This window comes from Anopheles stephensi, chromosome 3 (assembly GCF_013141755.1).
Source record: "Anopheles stephensi strain Indian chromosome 3, UCI_ANSTEP_V1.0, whole genome shotgun sequence".
Taxonomy (NCBI): Eukaryota; Metazoa; Arthropoda; class Insecta; order Diptera; family Culicidae; genus Anopheles; species Anopheles stephensi.
The window spans coordinates 29,436,324-29,457,753 of NC_050203.1; the positions used below are offsets into that span (position 1 = coordinate 29,436,324).

At 41.4% G+C, this 21,430-nt stretch overlaps 1 protein-coding gene across 2 annotated transcripts; it reads right to left on the reverse strand.

Moving 5' to 3' along the window:
- Positions 1-8,203: 8,203 nt before the first annotated feature.
- Positions 8,204-10,217, reverse strand: LOC118509384. 2 transcript variants are annotated; one of them, XM_036049927.1, is made up of 3 exons: positions 9,633-10,217; positions 9,466-9,565; positions 8,204-9,390 (listed from the first exon to the last, which is right to left on the reverse strand). In XM_036049927.1, exon 3 carries the CDS (start codon positions 9,386-9,388, stop codon positions 8,303-8,305), a length of 1,086 nt encoding a protein of 361 aa, XP_035905820.1. In that variant the 5' UTR covers positions 9,389-9,390; positions 9,466-9,565; positions 9,633-10,217; the 3' UTR covers positions 8,204-8,302. The 2 variants fall into 2 exon arrangements, with proteins under 2 accessions (XP_035905820.1, XP_035905821.1); XM_036049928.1 differs by having other exon boundaries at positions 8,204-8,492; positions 8,582-10,217.
- Positions 10,218-21,430: the final 11,213 nt, after the last annotated feature.

The following is a 21,430-nucleotide window of genomic DNA, read 5'->3' on the forward strand; positions in this document are numbered from 1 at the left end:
GGCAGTGACCGCCACCGACTCTAGATAGCCCTTGCAGCTTCCGCCATTTCCGGCCGCTTGTCAAACTAACCTTGACTGACGGGGTTCCCCTGTGCGTACGCCCCTTTCACTCCCTTTCATCTGGCCTGGTCAGTGGCATTCCGGGCGGGATGCAATGAAATGATAAGTACGATCGGCATCTAGACTGTCAATGTAAAGGGCGCACGTTGCAGCAGGGCGAAGGTTCTAGCTCCCTCGTTGGCACTGAGGACTTGAGCGCGTTGAGATGACCGAGAGATGCATATATTTATTGCACGGCGGCTGATTATGGTCTTATCTGGCGTCTCGGGTAAATTACAACAATGAATAAAAATGACGGTAAAAGTCAAGGAATGAAGGATGCAATATTGTTGCAGAGTTATTTTAAGCCGATCTCAAGCATTTCTTCTTTCTAAAATTTTCAACTCTTGTTACAGTTATTTCAATAAACATTTTTTTTATAATAATTTATTTATAGAGGCTTTATGTCTCTGAGACCTCATTCGCATCTTACGTGTTAAAAATTGAGTCAAAGATGGTAACACCGTAATGCATTTGTTAAATTGACCCTGTGAAATTAATCGATCTCACTAGCTCGATGATCGCCGATATATAAAATACATTAAACATTAAACTCTTCTCCAATCCCATCCACACTCCATCGGCGCCAGTTTCGGAATCTTTCCTGCGAAGGTGAAGAATTTATTGGAAACCCTCCTTAACCTCTCTGCTGACACAAGCTGACACTAAGCCAGTTCATTGAGTCAGCACGTACGGCGATCGGACGATCCGGACGATCGGTTACTTTAACTCACATGGCGATTGTTTTTGCGCTACCAAAGCATGTGGTTGAGCTTGCAGATAGCAAGCAGCAGATAAGTCGATAGTTATTTACGACTCCCGCCTCGACAACCCGACAGCCAATTGTGCTACCATCGTGGTGACGAGCCGCCCGCTTTACTGGGGATAATATTTCATCAATCGCCCACTGTGCTGTACCGTGGTGATTGTTTTAAGGGGGAGATATTGTGAACCAGATTGAACGTGATTTTAATACACAGTTACAGTTGGTTTTTTCTTTTAACCCAAAAACATGATATAAGTTTAAACCAGAAACGATACAATTTATTCCCCACACCGGATAATCAAGCACCGAACACACATATTAATCATCTCGCTTACAAGCGAGCAAGTAACACGAGAGGCATAATTCATCCCCATAACGAGGCGCACACACGGTCCGTTTGGGTCGGGTGTTTTGGGTTTCCGATTTCATTAATCCTGCCAATGTCAACGCGCATTAAAATAATCGTCCTTAATTATAAATGCCACCGAAATAAACACATTCATTCGCACCACGACGCCGTCGGTTCATCTTTTCGGTATTTATTTATAATGTCCCCTTTTGACACGATCGCGCCGGTTCTGATCAGCGAAAGTGAAAACAGAAGTGAGCCGCAACTTGCCAACTTATTTCTAGTGCAAGCGTTTATTCGCTCATCATCATCATGATCGACGAGGATCGCGCGCGGATGGCATCTGCTTGGGGGCGGTTTGGTCGCAAATTATGGAGTGTGAATGAAAAAATTAGGTCACGAAATTGAACGCGACACCGCATGTCCCTTTTTATGATAGAAAACCACACACACAGGCTGGTGGTTTACGATGGGATGGGAAGAAATGGGGGGGAAGTATACGGTAACACTTACCTCCCCCATTCAGGCCAACATCTCTTCCCTCACTGTGCGGCTCAGGGACATTGAAAGTAGTTCAAGTTCGAATTACCTTGACGAAAAAAAAAGACACACTGATTCGCTCGCATTCGCCAATCTCAGCTTACAAACCACAACCGGCACATCAGGGGCTAGAACGTGAAAAACGGTATGCAGCTTCTATAAGGCGGTACAGTGTGATATTGTCATGGTGGAGTTAGCTCAAAATTGGAGAGGAAATTTAATTTGGTTATTAGTATAAATTGACGGAAGATACAAATTAGGGAACGTTATCAAAAATTTGGTCCAAACCTGCAAAAAAAAATCTTATGCATGTATTTTGAATCTTTTGCTTGATCTCTAACGCGTTAAAGAATATAGACTGATGTTCAAGATTTTTCATTCGAAGACCCTGTTAGTTTAGGACCTGCAATTTAAGATTGTTTCATACCAGTGGTAGAATCTTTCATGGGTTAAGTTATCAGCCATAGGAGCCTAGGCCCACAAGAGCCCTCTTCTTCTCTCAAGAGTCTCTGTTTTAGAGGTATTTTGTCGAACATGGAACATGCGTCTCGTCTACCAAGAGACCTTGTCCTTCAAAGCCTTGTCTACCAAAAGAACGTTTCCTCGAAAGGACCTTTTTAACAAAGGGAAGTTTTCTTGTTGACCAAAGGACCTTGTCAGAAACACTCACGAAACACTGTCTAAAATAAGATAAATAATCGCAAAGATTTCTAATCTATCAAGATCCTTATCTATGTCACTGGCCTATTGAATTCATGATAAGCCACTGGTTCGTGCTATGGAGATATTTTCCAGTGCAAAAAAGTTAAAATTTTACAACCTTTTCTTATATTTGGAGACAAACGGAAGCATCTAAAAGGGCAAAGAATTAGGACTGCAAGCACTATTGTCTGACCGCAAATCCTAGAAATTGAGAAGTTCAAGCTTGATCGTTGATCTTGTGAAAGCGACAACGTTCAAAGAGACTCCCAACTAAATAGCGGTCAGTAGAACGATTTTTGGCTAAACTCTTTCGGAGAAATTTATCCAATCTTTCTTCGCTTGCCAACCATTCAGTAGCACAAAATATTATTCACATTCATTTTTACGAGAGTTAATTGATCATTAGCTGATTGATCATTGATCATCACTAGGAGAGATGAAACCAAATATTCCGAATTATTGATGTGCTCAAAGGTTATTCACAGCTTTGATTTATTATCACAAAATATTCGCCGTGCAATTTAAATCCATTATGAAAATGACGATAATAATGAAGATAAGAGATAGTTTAAGCCAAATTTGATTTTTAATCATTTACTGAGAAACTCTTCCCATAGTGTGGCTCACAGATACTAAAACCTGCCGACAGCAGCAAACCAAAAATGAAACACGACTTAAGACGCAACCCGTCACCCACAATTTTGGCCCGCTGCCCAAAACGTTCGCACGGCGCACAGCATTGACACATTGATCCTGACGTCGAGGTGTGATTGCCGGCGATGCAGCATGAAGGCAGGACGGCATTGCAAGTTACATCCGCAACAAAAAATAGCAACACCGACCCAGTCCGGGTTTAAAACGATTGTATCAGGTGTCTACAACCGATTCGTGCGCCTTAGAACACGCACACGGTCGCTTCACTCCAGCAGAATCTTCAGCATCACGTGACCGACCGAGATCCGATATGGAACGTTTCCTCCCGGGTCTGTCAAACTAGTTTCAAATTCGCGTGACTGACGAACGGATACAAAGTTTGATGCTTTTTTCGCTAATGCCCGACACAACAAGGCCACCGGCTCGTTCTTCGCATGAGGTTGGAGTTGCGTGGTTGGTGGCGTACCTTGTGTGGATTTAGCATTGTTTTTTTTGGGTTTTTTTTGTGCTCCCTCTCTGCCCGGGAAGCTGGTTAGTGATCGTGGAGATTATGATACTTTAAGCGGCGTGATTTTGCAACACCGAAGGACATCTGCGCGATCGACAGCATTTGGTGTGGTGTTGTTGTTGCGGGTTGGGTTCTTTTTTTGTTGTGGAGTATTCATATCGCGCTCACAACTATAATTTACTGTGGGAGACAAGAAATCATAAATCTTCCTCAAAGTTTCTGGTTGTTTTTGGGGGTTGTTTGTTGCCCTTTTTTGAGTGATTAGATGCGTCCTTGGTTCACGGTAGCTGGTACTGGGTCAAGCTACGGGTTTGCAAAGGGAAGCTTAATAAAACAGACTAAGTGGGTAAATGGGTTGATGTAGGGAATTTTTTTCGCGATCAATGTCACTCATAAATATGTTGAAATCTAGCACATACATGTTTGGTCTATTATACAGGTCTCCAATTAGTGCTGATTTGTGTGCTTCCCTGAAAATTTGTTTTTATTCATGAAGGAAGGCCTGGCCGTATTGCCCTTCCCTACACTTCATTCATATTTTAATTGTTCACCATTTTCTCCATCACATCGATAAGTATGTAGTAATCTCTTTCAGGCACTTTTCTCTTAATTTTCTCGATGTGTTTAACAAAGGGTTGAGAGGCCTCGTTAAAGGAATCTTGTCTACTAAGAGGCTCAATAAAGTTAATATAAGAATTCAGAGATGCAATTAATTCTTGACAATCAGTATGGTTATTTTGCTTGAAACTATGAGTCTCTTGAAACCCAATTTAGTATCAGGTTGATTTCTTTCCCTGAATCAAAAAGGGCAGCTGATCCTAAATTTATTCTTCGTTATCGCATGATGAGCAGGGACGGTCTCTAAAGGTAAGATTTTTCTTCCTTTGCCTCTACAACCTCAAGATGTCTTGGCCGGCCCTTTCCGGCATGACTTAGATTACCTGTAGCCATTTAGAAAATCCTGCGTATGGGGCGGACCGTTGGTAGAGGCGACAATGGCGCCGGTCTTCATACGGCAGGATCGGGTTCAAATTTGGCTGACTATCCAACCACGTGGTATCATTGAGTCTAGAAAGCCACAAATGGCAGGCATGGCCTTAAGGGGTCGTTAGGCCAAAGAAGAAGCAGGGGAAAAACGGTAAATACTGGATTCTACTTCTGAAAAAGATTTTTTTTTACAGAAATGTAAGACTTTATTTCTAGTAGAGATCTGATCCGATGTATTCCTTTACAATGTAAAATATTTTGTTTGCATACGCTATAACCTCACACTTGGCATTATTGCTCTGGTTCGATTCATTTACTTAATTGATTACGATCGGTTACGATCTTGCATAAAAGTCTTGTTTGGCTCAAAATTCTTTATCTGAGTTGTCAACAGACTTTAATTTTAGGCTCAATTTGACTCCTGGCCATGGAGTCATGGCCATGCCGAGAACCTTATAATATGTAATTACAAGACAAATAATCTTGAGTGTCGGGATGGGATTTGAAAACTACGCTGTAGTGTCTAAGTCATGCGTCACTAATATTTCAATATCGGACAGCTTTCTAAATTTTCTTCTTGGCTTAACAAAAACTTAGGTCTTGCATGCTATTTTTGACCCACTAATGTTATAGATAACCACATAGTTAGATAGTCAGTTCTCACTACGGAGGAACGCTTCAGATGGGAGTTGGATCTAGGTCCTTTTTTGTAAAGCCTGGAGCTCTGTCGCCTCTAACACCATTCCGTTCCTATGAACGCTTACGTATTAAAAAAATATAAAAACTCAAGTAAAAAATTGCCGAAAGGGCTAAAGTCTTAAAAAAGATCGCAAACTCCTCCTCTCCCCCACCCCTCACAGGCACTCACTTTTTTCAACTGAGATAACTAAAAATGAGGTGCATTAATAACTATTAATTAGTAAATAAAAATGATAACAAATAGGGGAAAAACACCCTTTTTTGGTAACTCAGCTGCAAAAAGTGAATGCTCGTGAGTGGGGAGAGTCTTCATTCAGACTTTAGCCAAATGGTGCAGAGGAAAATAATTAACGAAACACTTACTCTACTACTTGTCACATAAGAGTTAAGTTTTTAATCAAAAATGTTAGTGTAATTAAGTAATTAGTAAATCATTATTAATCAAAGACGATAATTCAAAATTTTCTAGCCCTTTCCACGGGTCAAAATATGTTGCAAAACTGTCAATTATTTTATTCCAATCTACTAGCTAAAAGATAGTAAAAGCATGTGAAGATGATACTACAATTAAAAGAGCTTCACTACAAACCATTGCGCTGGGATGAGGCTGTAAAAGAGAAACCTGCCAATAAATGTCGTCATCGCGAAAAAAAAAACACAAGGGTCTGTAAATATGAGTTGCACACCCTACGAATGCATGCTATTTGCCAAATAAAATAATGGCAACCCTATCTACTTTATGATCCCGTATGCTACCTTTCGTTCGACGGGTGCATCATGCAATGCACAAACTTTCCTTCGCTGCAACATCACTGCAATTGCGCAAGTACTAGTGTTCACAACACACACACACAACACCATTACCGTTCCACGGGCCATCATCATCAGCAGCATAGGGGATTGTTTACGTGCGTCAGCAACAGCCAAACGGTGTGATAAATGTAGGATAAATCCATCATCCGTTTGATGCCGATGATCATTCACGGCGTCACTTGGTTGCTTGGGCGCTTGGTTCTTGGCGCAGGTTGGCGCACGTTGCATAACACAGCAAGTAGCGAAAGTTAAACATAACACCGAACATTAGGGCGACCCGTCCTCCTCTCAAGCGCCACGTCCGCAAGCGACGAACCGTTTCCTGCGATTCGTCGTGTAGTTCGTTGTGGTTTTTTTTTTCCTGCCTTCCATACATTCGGTGTGCTATTTTGTACACAACTTTCTTCCTTTCCTTAATTTTACCGCCAATTCCAGCCGGTCGAAGCAAAACACGCATCAATTCGGTCCATTCATTCACCGACAGCCCTGCACCCTTCCTTCTGATCACCGCGCACCGTACACTTTGCGATATTGCCGAGTGTTTTAACTAACAAATCACCGGAACAGAACGAGAAAATCCGAAACCGAAGCGAAGCGCGAAATGGTTCATTACTGGCCCCCTGGCCATTACTCTCATGCTTTGGTGCTGTAAAACGGGGTGTCGCTTTGCTTTTCCATCGTGAGCTGAAACAGTCGTTAGGTCTGTACGTGTAGTATGCGGGGGAAAAGAATGGCCAAACAGTTGATCCTCAGTGAAATTGGTCGTGAAAATGAGAGGAAAGAGCGGCATTAAGCTAGACTTAACGGCAAGCAGAGGGGGGTTGTAGTTCGGTTTAAGTTTTTTCCCGTATTAGATATCCAGGGTTCACCGATAGATAGCATACGGCGAGCATACCTTAGCGGTTCGCGCAAACGTTTAAGATATCTGCGGCCATCGATAGCGATTCGCATGTACAATTAGCGACTGGCCCAAAATGGATAGCGATTCGCGTGCACACTTTAGTGAATGTCAGAATTCGGCGCGGTTTGAAAATGTAGGTTTATATGACCCAGGTTGAGTAGTCGAGATTTGAAAAAAATCGTTTAAATTTCATTTTTTATGTAATTGGAAAGTTTTTGCACACAAAAGTGGTGTGAAAATTAATGTTCATTATCATAAAGCATAAATTTATTGATTTTCAGCGTTGGTTAAAAAAATAATAACAAAACTATGTGAAACATGAGAAGAACAGCCATGTGGAGAATTCAAACATGGATGTATATACACGAATTCAAAATTGATGCGCTCACGAAAAAAAATCCGTTCAGGTAATGAAAATATTTAGCATATTGGTCCAGCAACCGAAGCGTTCACAGTTTTACCAAACGATTAACAATCAGAGCATCATTTGCGGTATAATTATACATTCCTTCGTTGTTTTTGGTTTTGGCAATCATCCTTTTAAAGGTACGAATTTCAGCACAATTAAAAAGTGCTACAACTAGAATTCTCATTGAATTTGAGTGTTTTCTAGGTGTTTGGCTACGATAGGAGCTCTTGCTTGTTGAAGTGCGCCCGTGCAACATTTTTCTTGTCGGTAAATTTGTTTTATTAACGCACCGTGAAAGAATACAGTGAGTTTCAATAGCGGTATGTGCTGAAGCGAATCAACTGAGACACACATCGTTCTTTTTACTTTTTGCGTGCAGATATGAATTCCAGCCAAAGCTCTGTACAAGAGGAAAATGCAAGCTGCGCTATGCAAGCACCTCGCCGCCGAAAAACTACCAGCAACGAAGATAGAGAGCGCTTGGTAACGGCGTATGAAAACGGAGGCACTGCAGCTACGATTAGCGAAATGTTTAATTTGAAAAAACCGACTGTCCATGGCATCATCAAAAAATACCAAACCCAATGGCAAATCGAGGCAAAGAAGCGTGGTGGCAATAAATCTAAATTATTGTCCGAACATGCGATTCGAATACCGTTCCGAATGTGTTAGAAAAAAATTATTGGCATTTTAATTATAATCACTCTGACCTGGCCGTACTAATCACCTCAAAATCGCATGTTCGGATGAGATAGTGATTGAAAGCAACGGAAATGTTATTTTAATTCGTCCGGCAGCATTATTTACATTTCATCTTTTTAAGCATCGTCAGTACAATATGTTACACATTAAAACTAAAATCGTACTTTCTAATCTTATATATATTTATACATAACTAAATCTAAAATTTCTTCGCCCCTCAAACAACGAGTCATGTATTGCCACATTTTCGAAATGTAGCCATCGCAATCCTGTGCGGTTATTAGCCTGGATCCATTCCGAATCGCTTGCATCAATTGATTCTCATTTGAAGGATTGCTTCGCCTCACAAAATTCTTCCACTGGCTGTAAAGATTTTCAATAGGATTAAGGAATGGTGAGTAGGGTGGTAGATATAAAGGTTTGTCGCTATCATTTCCGATTGCAACTCTTACTGCGGGTGTTTTGTGGAAAGCTACATTATCCATTATAAAGTAGCTGCTGTTAATGTTCTTCGATCGCAGGGTTTGCTTTAGTTCTTCAATAAACTGTATAAACCGTTCACGGTTTACGGATCGAGTGTGTGTGGTGTAAAGCAGCACGCCGTACCGATGCATAGCACAAATGATGGAGATGTTCCTAGTCCTTAACTGTGGAACGGTGATGGTGGCCGGTGTTCCTCTCTGCGATCGTCCTTTTAGCGTACGCATACGGACGTTAAATCCTACTTCGTCTAAATAGATTAAACCATTATCCGGAATTCCGCGCGCAATTTCATAAAATTGTGTAGCGTAATGTTTCCTGTCTTCGACAGTCGTTGGTGTGTTGCATCCCTCCGGTAACAGTTTGACCATCTTCAGAGAGTAGTTGAATCCTTTTATTTCCCTCGCTGTGGTTGTGGACGAAACTCGAACACCGTGTTGTTCGAACACTTTCTCTGCGAGTGCTTTAAGCGTCACCGTGCAGTCCTCGTCGACCCAGTTCCGAACATCATTTACGGCTTGCTGCGACAATAGTTTAGATCTGTTGCCACCACGCTTCTTTGCCTCGATTTGCCATTGGGTTTGGTATTTTTTGATGATGCCATGGACAGTCGGTTTTTTCAAATTAAACATTTCGCTAATCGTAGCTGCAGTGCCTCCGTTTTCATACGCCGTTACCAAGCGCTCTCTATCTTCGTTGCTGGTAGTTTTTCGGCGGCGAGGTGCTTGCATAGCGCAGCTTGCATTTTCCTCTTGTACAGAGCTTTGGCTGGAATTCATATCTGCACGCAAAAAGTAAAAAGAACGATGTGTGTCTCAGTTGATTCGCTTCAGCACATACCGCTATTGAAACTCACTGTATTCTTTCACGGTGCGTTAATAAAACAAATTTACCGACAAGAAAAATGTTGCACGGGCGCACTTCAACAAGCAAGAGCTCCTATCGTAGCCAAACACCTAGAAAACACTCAAATTCAATGAGAATTCTAGTTGTAGCACTTTTTAATTGTGCTGAAATTCGTACCTTTAAAAGGATGATTGCCAAAACCAAAAACAACGAAGGAATGTATAATTATACCGCAAATGATGCTCTGATTGTTAATCGTTTGGTAAAACTGTGAACGCTTCGGTTGCTGGACCAATATGCTAAATATTTTCATTACCTGAACGGATTTTTTTTCGTGAGCGCATCAATTTTGAATTCGTGTATATACATCCATGTTTGAATTCTCCACATGGCTGTTCTTCTCATGTTTCACATAGTTTTGTTATTATTTTTTTAACCAACGCTGAAAATCAATAAATTTATGCTTTATGATAATGAACATTAATTTTCACACCACTTTTGTGTGCAAAAACTTTCCAATTACATAAAAAATGAAATTTAAACGATTTTTTTCAAATCTCGACTACTCAACCTGGGTCATATAAACCTACATTTTCAAACCGCGCCGAATTCTGACATTCACTAAAGTGTGCACGCGAATCGCTATCCATTTTGGGCCAGTCGCTAATTGTACATGCGAATCGCTATCGATGGCCGCAGATATCTTAAACGTTTGCGCGAACCGCTAAGGTATGCTCGCCGTATGCTATCTATCGGTGAACCCTGTACGTTGGGCTTAAGTCGAGCTACAATAGTCAAGCACCACTTTCTTCGCCGTCTGCACGGTTCGGAAGCTTTTGCATAAAGCCACTGCAACAAAGAGAGAACAGCGGGGGAAAAAAAGCAAAATGGTTCGCTCGTCCAACATCGCCCAAAAACCCCCAAAGCCACCGCTTCATGTGGGAATGCAAAATAATAAAACGTAGCACCATTTCAATAAAGGGCCGCCGAACTACGGACCGCAACCCGTCACTATGGGGGAGTGAAATGAAAACGAAACCGGTCCCGGTACGGACTTTTCACTTGTTACGCGTGGATGGGCTATGTTTTCGCGTGCTTCCGATTTTTTCGGTTTCAGGTGTGGTATGTTTGCAGTTTTCGGCGTCGACACAAAAGCATAGAAAGGGTGGCCAGCCTGGCCGCAAGAAAAACACATGTACATGCATGCTTTCGTTCGCTCGTTCGTGCAGACACCGGCACCAGCATGCGTCTTGAGTTCCCATGAAAATGCGATAGGGGTGGAGAAAAACACAATTAACGATCGCGGTAATTATTTGATCGGCGCTGCAATTTATTGGTGGTGAGTTTTGCCACGTTTTCTAATTATTGCAAACTTTAATACAGTTACACGTATGGCAAATAATTGCACCGTATTGTGTGGGCAAACATTGATAAGGAGAAATTTGTGGATAAAGAACAGTATGTGAAGTTAATTTTAATAATTGTTTACTACAACTTTCTACGTACAATGAAGTACGTACGTATGATGTGGAATCAAAAGTATAAAAGTATTCATAAATGCCTAAGCTTTGAAGCTAACAAATATTGTTAAGCATATTATAATCTTATCTTGAAGTCTCTTAACATTGATGCAAGAAGACGTTTTGTTTTGGTTTGGTTGATTTTTAACGCATTTTTAGCACAAGTACCAGGTGATAAACAAAAGAAGTTATGATAATTTTACACTATCATATTTATCATAGAATAAAGTTTTTTCGTGCAATCAAAACTACATTGATCAGTAGTGTGATAAATTTATTGATAAACTCGATTTATCTCAACATCGATTATATGGATGGAGTGAAGTGTTTTTATTTCGCTTCGGTTTTCTATTGTCGGAAGAATTTTGGTTCAATTGACTGTTTTTTTTTTTTTAATTTTCTGTAATATTTTAGGGGGTGGTCCAATGACTGAGGCGACAGCGGCGCAGGACCGGGGTTCAAATCTCATCCGGACCGCCTCCCCGCACGCAGAGCTTGACTACCTTGCCAAGGATAAAATCAAATCATAGAAAGCCAGAAATGGCAGGTCGAGACCTTTCGAGGTTGTTGTGCCACCGAAGAAGATGTAATATTTTATGTTATTTTTCTTGTTGTTTTAGTTTTTTGCTTTAGAAGTTTTCATTCTCTCATGACTTAGAAATGGACTTTGTGGTTAGGTGTAGTAATTTTTTTCTATTATATTGCAAGTTTATAGAATGGTGCTCCGTTTTAAATTTTAAATTTATCAAGATGGAAGCTTTAATTTTACGTACAACTTTTATTTTTAACTTGGCATTGGCTTTTCTTCAGTCTATGATTTTGTCTGTTATTGTTTACTGTGTTTACTGATTTTTTTATATTTTATACCTTCCACTTTCATCTAATCACGATTTTTATGAAAATTTCGTGGGTTTGTGGATTTTTTTAAAGTTTTTGAAAAAGATTAAGTATACTAATATTTTTAAAATTCATTTAGGAAATGTTTTATTTTCGTGCTAAGTTTTCTTTTGTTCGAATTTTGTCCCCTAGGTTCGCAATTGACAATCGACTTATCTTCCTTCTATTTTTATCTCACCCGTACAAACTTCAATCGATCAAAAAACCAAATATCAATAATTGCGATCGTACAATTGTTACCGCCACCGGTAGCCCACCGACAAATGGGCATATTGCACGTGGCTCGGTCGGCTACCTCGGTTGTCTCGGTAACGGTAGATTTGACCATGAAGCTGGACAATCACACCAATCGACTCCTCGCCAGACACTGGCACAGTCTGTACGCCAATGCGTTCGAGTTCCGTCTGGCGCTGGAAGGTACCGGAGAGTACCCCAGATATGTATATCCCCACCAAGGGGTTGGCACCATGGATGACGCCGAAGAAAATGAGGTGGAAAAACGGCCCGTCAAGATTTGCATCTCGTGCGAGTGGCGACGCTTTCGGCTTCAAGTTCAGGTGGCTTGAAACGAAATTCAATGTCAGCGATCTCCGTGAGGCCACCGCTAACGCCAGCAGGCATGCCGCACACGCCACACACTCATGTGTGAGTTTCCAGACCCATCCACCGGCCGTGCACGTACCGTACCGTAGTTTCACAGTTAGTTTGCACGGGTTTCAGATTGCATTCCGTGTCGGTAGTGCCGTGAGATTTGTGCGGGCCTGACACACACACACGGCACGATCACTTCCTGATCGGAGCGCAAAAACAACGTGTCGGGTCGTGGAATTGCAACGGTAATTATAATAAATCCACATTTGTGTAAACGTTCGTTGTCATGCCTCAAGATCAGTGGAACAGTTGGTTGTTACACCTGATCTAGTGGATCAAGATCAAGCACGAGTAGAGTAGAACAGTGACTAGTTTATTTATTTTTAAAAACATAAAGGAGCATGAGTACTTTATAAATATAAAATATATAATTAAAATATAAAAAAATGCTAACGATCTATAAGGAGATGTTAAGTAGCATTTTCAAATTCAAATATAATCTCCCTTGAGCATCTCTCTGTATGCAGTAGCTGTTTGAAGTAACGCCACACAATCCACGCGATCCGTATCTGTTTACAAAACGGCACGCGACGCCCAGTTAGCGGAGGTGCATTGAACGGTCATGGTTGACTGGTGGTGGGCTGAATAAGGGATAAGGTTAGATCGCTAAGCAGGAAGTGATTAGAAGCCCTGCATACCACGAAAGCGTCAGCGCGGCAACCAGGAAGAGTGTGGATTAAGATCAGCTTAGTACTATTATCCAGGCTTTTGTTTCTAGAACTTTGTACAGAGACTTCAACAAACCAGGACGCTGCTGATATGTGGACGAATAAAAATTGTAATTGTATTTGTACGAACAAAAATCTTCGTACAAATACTTATAAAAATTTTAATTCAAATTATCTTTTCCCAACTACATAAGGTTCCCGAGAAAAAAAAAATATCAAAAATTTGTCCAATTCGTTGTAAACCATTAAGCAGTGAGTGTATACAAAACCTTTCGGTCAATAACAATCGGTCGCGGCTTTAAGTCTCTCCTACTCGAATCAAAACGGTGTAAGCCCGTACGGTAAGGGTTTCGAGGCAATTAGTTTTCCTTGCCTGCCCAGTTCCGTAAACATCGTTTCATTCATTCGCCTTATTGGTGGTGGTGAAGCGTGCGGCACGCGTCTCCGAGTGACACCGGGTATGAAATCGTCATGAAATCTAGCCTTGTGCGCGATCGCGAGCCCTTGCCCTTTTTGCCGGACAGGTCAATCAACCGGATGGGTTGATGAAGGTTTTGTTTGGGGTTTGGAGCTAGCAAAGCGCGATCGTCGCCCGCGCGACGCCAAAGCCATCGAACCTTTTGTCCTTCGACTAACGGATCAAAAAACTGTTTTGTTGACAATGTTTTGGAGTTTTAAAAGGGCTTGTTTGATGGTGATGATGATGATGATGAGGAAACAATCAAGGGATATTAGTAGACGATTGGAAGCGATTTGAATACTAATTTTGCTGGGTGGATTTCGATACGGATTTGGATATTTTGTTCGCGTTTTTCAGTTTCTAAATTCATAGGGTGGGTTTTTGAGGATAAATAAAATAAATTTGATATTGTAATACAAGCTTTTCCGGAATTTTGCTCTATATGCATTACATATTTAAACCGTGAGCAAAATAGAACATCTTGAATTATTAGTTTTGAGTTTAAATAAACATTTTTGGGGAAAGCTTCAACAAATTATAACAATTGCAGCATTTAATATATCAATATTCGATGGAAAAAATCGATTAAATGTTTATCAACCTTTAAAATCAACCTCGGAACCACAGTGCTAAAGTTTGATACAATTGTCTGCATGGGAAATCTAATTTATATTTCCACAACAAGCTACTACTCTATAGCCGAGCATGCCCGGGATAAGGCAAATAACAGTGAAAAAATGCCATGTTTTTTGTTAATGTCAGTGCCGTCATGACGCTTAAATGAAACATAAAAATAAATAAGGAACTACTCTTCTAAAAAAGGCATTTTAAATGTTCCTCCTTGTTATGTTACATCCTCCTTCCCTATAAAAAAATTCAGGACAATCCTTTAGCTCAATGCTCAATGCCATATGGCCACACAGGCAAAAGAACAAGAATCGTAGTGCAAAGCTCAGTTTAATAAATAGTCACAACAATTACTGTACTGCTTGCCCCAGTCCATCACACATTATTCATAACATACATCGCGCATTAGTACATTACAAGCACCACAGGTAAAAAAAAAATCCTCGTGTTTGAGACACATGTTTGAGCATAAAAATATAACCTTTCAGTGGTGAAAATATCCCTCCCGAGCCCTGCGAAAAGTGGCACGTAACACAACTGAAGGATTTGCTGTTAATGCGAAGGAGAAAAGAATAATTCAAAAGAATTTATTTTTATGTTCTGCTGCTCTGCAGCGTGTGTACCGATGCGCCGCGACTCATCGCGAAGAAAGCAAAAAGCATCGGAAAATGTTTACGAGCTCGTTTTCACGCAGCAAGCTTATCCAACGCCAGCAGGCAGTGTCCGGTCAATGTCCATTTATGGTCAACGCGAGCAAAACTGCAAGAAATCACCTGACCAAACGCAACACTGCTAACGACCGGGACGGGCCCTCTCGCGCCCGATGATGTGGTGCCGATCGATCACGGTTCGGAGTCCCTAATCCGCACCGTCGTGGCAGCTCTTGTGCAACAGCGCACCGGCCAAAGGAGCTCCCTAATAGGCATGAGCTGGCAGCTGGCGGCGTGTGCCATCGGTTGTTCCGATTGGTTCAGGCCCGCGGTCAGGCCACTCGGGATGGGAAGCCATAGTAGAAGGCGACTACGCCCGTACGGCTACGATTTTATTTGTTACACTTCGCCCTGAAACGGTTTATTTTTGCATAATGTCATCCAAGGGTGCCATAGGGATGTGGACGGAGAACAATGCAGTGAAGAGGAGGGGAGAAGTATTTGGATGACCCACCAAACGTAGCCAAACAAGGTACTGTAGCAATAATACTGGTGTAGGACGTAGAGAAGGAACAGAAGGAAGAAAGCTGTACAGCTTTGATCGTTACCGAAAACAGAACGACGAGTGCGTACTTACGGTGATTTATCGATCGGTTGCGTTGAACCGTTGGCTGATGCAATGGTTTTCCCTGGTTGTGCAAATATTGTCTTGTTTTCTGGCATTTTCAAATGATATGAGCTTTATTTGTACCACTGGAACCCGAAAAGATTAACGAATGACTTGTTTATTTGAGTAAATATTGGGTTCAAATAGCACAGTACGTCTCTCTCACTCTATAACTAATAAAATTTTGATGCGTAAAGATTTAACTGTTTTGCTATTTTTACGCAACACATTTCAATTGTGGCTAGAACCAGAAGCCAAGAGATTGTAGCACATCGAAATAACTTGAGAACTAAACTATCTGAAATATGTACCAGCCTAGTCGATCATTAAGCTTTATTTGTCTCTTTTGTATGGATAGAGAAGTTGATTAGAAATAGAACTAATCTGTAATGTTGGTAAACCACTCAGACACTTAATTCATCTAATTAGTCCTGAGGTGTGGATAGTTATTTGATACAGGGAATCAAGGCAATCCTTGCTCCAGCTGCTCCGTATACAGGATGAGAGGCAAGCTAAAATGCAGTACGGCATCGATTTGTCTCATTGTAAGAAGAGATAGTTGGACGCTATTAGTGAGGACTACTGGAGGAAAAAATTTCTTCGAGAAGAACATAGACAACATTTTTATTCCTTCCATCTCTTCATTGATTTTAAGGCCGCATTTGAAAGTGAAGGTTAAAACCATGCAATTTAGTTAGCTCTTTTGGAATCCTGAAGCAGGACTGTTAGAATAGTATCGACGAAAATTACCTGTTAATTGAAGGAGGATAGACATTCCTGCATACCGGGAGGCGATCTAGATGGGATTTGAACCCCGGTCTGTTCCCGGTCTCAGGATCCTATACTACGCCATAAGGGTCCTACGCCAGGTGGTTCAAAGAGCCATCCAAAACTCCAAGAAGAATTTCAAAATTAAGGATTTTTTCCTTTAAGTCAATCCAGATCCTATGCATAAGGTGATGACATAGAGATCAATGATTAAAAGCTCTCTTACGTAGCAGATGCTTAATAAGGAGTGTTCAGTAACGTTGCTAACCAGTAGATAGTCAAACATGCGACAGCTTCAGGAAATTTCGCCACTTTCACAACAGACTCTGTTAGGACTGTAGAGAACAGAAACAGTCCCAGTGCTCTTAAACGTCTCTGAGTTAAATCGAAAACTAACGAAAACATCTTATCGCCAGCCGACACCAGACGACTTCTACAATTGGCATTGAATCCGTCTGTCTGAAAGGTCCATAGATACGTAGGGGACGGTCTAGGTGAGAAGATTTCTGCAGCAGTAAAAAATTGCACAATAAGTAATGATAAGTAATTGCCAGGTGCAGTACAATCAGTTAATTTGGTTAATAAAAAAAAACTTTAGTAAAACAAATACCACAAAAAAAGAAAATTAGTCGAATCTCGAACGCAACCTATTCACACAATTCCAAAACACGATCCCAAAGATAGCTCCTCACTCATCAGCTTGTCCAAGTTAAACGTGTACCGCTGATAAAAACAACCGCTTGTTGTGCTCGCACCGAGCATAACCTCGAACCATATCAGCTTTACTGTCAACAACCACCAGCCATCCTTCCAACCCTACCCGCCCCACAAATCTGGCCACACAAACAAAAATCAAGAGCATGTTTTGAAAACGCCGTGCATCGAAGCTCATGAAACTCCCATTAGTAATGCAGATGACAGTTGCACCGAAAATGAAGCGCTAAATTAAACCCCTTATCGGCGAAGGAAAGAAACCTCGATTAAATCGATAACCACCACTACCACCACCAGGCTTTTAGCTCGTTGGAAACTGAATTTAACAACAACCGAAAAGAATGAATAATATCAAAAGAAAAATCGAGCTTATTGAAAGAAAAGTAGAAAAGCGCAGTGATTGCGATCGTAAAGTGGAAGGCGAAACAAAAAAAAATGAAATAACACAAACACCATCCCGTTCCCCGAGAAAGAGGCCACCCGAACGCAGTCAGTCAGTCAGTCAGCGGTTTGCTTACGGTGTGCAACCATCCGGAAGAAGCGAACCTTTCCCCAGGTTCAGTCAGCTGAGAGAAAATAAGTCAAACTTTCCTAACACGCTCGCGACCGATCACTCGAGAAGCTTTGGGAGCTTCACCAAACCAACGGCAGATGGAAACCCCGGCCCGTTGGGTGTGTGAGTGCCGTGCGACTTAGCCCGAAATCGCGTGGCTAGATCGTGAAAAGTCAGCTTTTCGCTCAACGCTCGCACCACGCCATCCCATCACCTCCGTCGGCCAACGGTTGTCAAAGTTCCAGCAAACGGTGAGGTCAATGGCACCAACAATGGTGGTACCACCGGCAGTAGCTATAAAAATTCCCCACCGTGGAAATACCGTCTCCCACAGCTGTTTGGCTGTGGAAAATTGTATCTCGCCGCCTAGCTCAAAGCGCTAGTTTGTTTTATTTCTTACACTCTACCTTTGTGTTGATCTTGCTTTGCGATGCTCAGTTTTACGTTAGTTACTTCATTGTTTTCATTTAACGCTCGCCGGTGCCTTACGATGCGATTCGCGTTAATATCAATTAGGCCAATTTTCTGTGCGGAATTTCCCGGGTTTGTTTTTTGGGCATGAACGAAAAAAAATCTCTAGGCTGCAACGTTGCATCAACGTGTGCGACATACATCGGAGTGGAGTGGAGATCGCCAAAAAGTAAAGCATTTACCCAGATCAACGCTGGCAATTTGGTTGGTTTAAGTATCGGGCACCCACTGCAACGTGAGCAATATGGCAAAGTACAGGGAACGAAACAGCGAAAAACCTATGAAAACCGTTCGACGTTAAAAGTTGGCTCACACGGGCACGATTGCGTGGAAGATGCGGTGGTGCAGCTAAGGAGAGAAGAAATTGTTTGCCGTAATTGGAAGAAAAGACGGAAAATGGGATACTGAGCACGGCGCAATGATCACAGGGAAAGAGCAATATTAATAAGACTTGTACTACCGGTAGAGCACCGTAAACCTGTGGTACGATGAACGATAACATTCATCAGCCAGAAATGAGTGCTCTTGGAATGGAAAATCACGTCAACAAGCAGGAATGAGCTGTAATGAACAGGAAATGGTGGAGCGGTCTCTCAGCTTTCATTGTGGTAAGCGACATAATTTATAACAGCAAACATAAAATAAAACTTTAGGTAAAGTTTAAACTGTTATCCAGAAATTGCTCATTAAAAATAATTACACGGCTCTTTTACCAAAGTAACTTGAATTCTCGGGCACTTAAATTCACACAGCAGGACCGGGTTCCAAATCCCTTTCAGACCGCCTCCCCGTACGCGCGACTTGACGATCCAGCTGCGGATAAAAGCAAGTCACAATAAGCCAGAAATAGCAGTCCTCTCAAGATTGTAGAGCATAAGAAGAAGTAAAACAACAACTTATACTTGATTTGAAAAATAGAATTTGTTGGAGAAATCCAAAATACTGTTAATAATATTAGACTTGTCACGTGTTCACGAAATTGTCTGGTAGAGACTCGATAATCAATTCTGAAGTGTGCTTACTAAATAAGTTGAACATGCCCTACAAATCATTGGTACTACTAATTTTGACACACACAAAGAGTTGCTTATTGTGACACTTATTTGAATTGATGAAACTCCTAGTTCAGGACCACGGTTGAGTAAGGGATCTTTTTAATCCTATCAATGTCCAATTACTTTAACGGACGCAAGAAATCCTTTTATGGATAGGAATATCTGATGGTTCTCAGGACATGTGCATCTCATTGTATTCCTTACCAGCTATATTTATAGCTATACATCCCAATCGTTCAAAGTTAAATTAGAGAAGATTTTATTATTCTACAAGCTACAGATATATTGGAATTAGCCATATGTCTACAGATATCCTCGTAAGTAGTTGCACTATATCTTGGTTCTCAGTTTTGCTCTTATGAGTTGCAATCTTCATATGTGTTCTACTGTGCTCTTCTTAGCTTACCTGTCAAATTTATTCCGACACGTCATCGGATTGTATTGGTTCTCAGATATCCTCTGCTTTAGAGTTTTAAAACAAACAATCAATTCCTTATCACATGAGTTGCAATTTAATACCTCTTTCCTATTTTTTTTATTTCGTCAAGTTTCCTTATCCTAACCTTATCAATCCGTCCAGATTTCTTATCCTGATGCTAAACCTTTTGGTCAGATTTTCTCGCCTTAATTGCTCTGGATAATAACTAACCTATCATGCGATACAACCGCTCTAAGGCCATCACTCAAACTCAGTTATCCTTCTGAGCATCTTCCACTTGAACGCGACTCAGAGGGTTTCGTCAGTTTTGGGTAGAGTCCATGTCTCTGAGGCGTTTGTAAGTATTAGAAGTTTCCTCAGTATGATCGGTTGGCGATCAGCACCTTTTCGCGTAACTTACCACCAATGTTGGTGCAGCTTTTTAATAGCTTAGGTTAGGCAAGGATATTTTTTGTAACTTAGGATATGAGATCCCTGGTTAAGCTGAGGCCAAGCATTGGTAAATTACATGGTAGGAAATGGAATAAAGAAACAATATCGGCAGGAGTTGAAGTTCCTATTACACAATCCATTGCTAATACAGCTCTGTGCTGTTTACATAGATCAGGATAACTATTGACTCTACGATCAGTTTCCAGGGACAATCCACGAATAGTTCTTCCTGAGGTCTAGTTAAAAATTGTATACTGACAGTCCAAATAATCAGCAATGAAACACCTGTAGAACAAGCGCTTTCCCAATCCCAAAATACCCCTCTGCATCAATTTTCCTTTCAAAACAATATCCTAAACTAATCGGTAGAATCCGTTCCAAATTCCCATCTCAAATTGATTCGACGTCCGTAAACAACTCGTACCAAAAAAGGTTGGAACTTTTCTTCCATCCCCGCGGTAAACAACTCCATCACACGCTTCACATGCTACCACGCAAAACCAGCACGAAAACAGCTTCACCCGTTACTGTTTTTCTTGTGTTTTGGGCATGAAAACTTGTTTACCCGATCGGGGCAAGGAACCTGACAAGAGTCTTTCCCTTTTAACAAAGGATGCAGCAAATCACCAAACCATCCGGCAAGGTGAGTCACGTTTTGCCGAAACTTCACCTGGAGTACCAAAAAATAATGAAACGCTTCATAACATAAAAAAATCTTAGCGCCATGGTCAAACGCTTCAACACATCGATGTACTACAAACCAGCTGAAGATGTACTTCCTGCTGCGACGCAGAACTTTGTTGGGGGAGATGATTCGCCCTCGGGCGAAGCGAAAACAAAAAACCATTTCAATCGCACAACCAACAACACTCCACAAAAAACAAAACGCTCCCCAAGTTCGAATGTCTTTGGGCATCAGTTTGGGGGATACCTTTTCCGTAAACAGCTGATTACGCGTGTACCGGACCATGGGACCCGGCCACGTGGAGATTCCGTGGGGGCGCATAACATTGTAAACAAAAACAACCCCCCGGCTCTTCGCCAACCGGGCGGTTTGTTTCGATCCGCCCGGCTAGATCCGGTGCCGGATGGAACCGGTTTCATTGTTGAGGTTTGTGCGTGTGAAAACTGACTGAGCAGGGTTCTAATGTGTGTCAGTCTATTTTTACATTCCCGTACAGGCTGATACGATTACACCGCGGTGGGAGATAAGATTTGATGCGACAAACGATTATTGGTTCACGAAAAAATATAGACAACAGTATAGCAAAACGAGTTTGTTGTATGGGACTTCATCAGGGTTTTATATTAAAGATGCACATATCCTGAGAAGAGTAATTTAAGTCACTAAAAGGAATTGTCTAAAAGTTAAAGTTCACTTAAACAAGTTTTCTGTGCTATTT

Coding starts and splice junctions, on each gene's coding strand:
- LOC118509384 (XM_036049927.1), bottom strand. CDS start 9,388: ATGAATTCCAGCCAAAGCTCTGTACAAGAGGAAAATGCAAGCTGCGCT.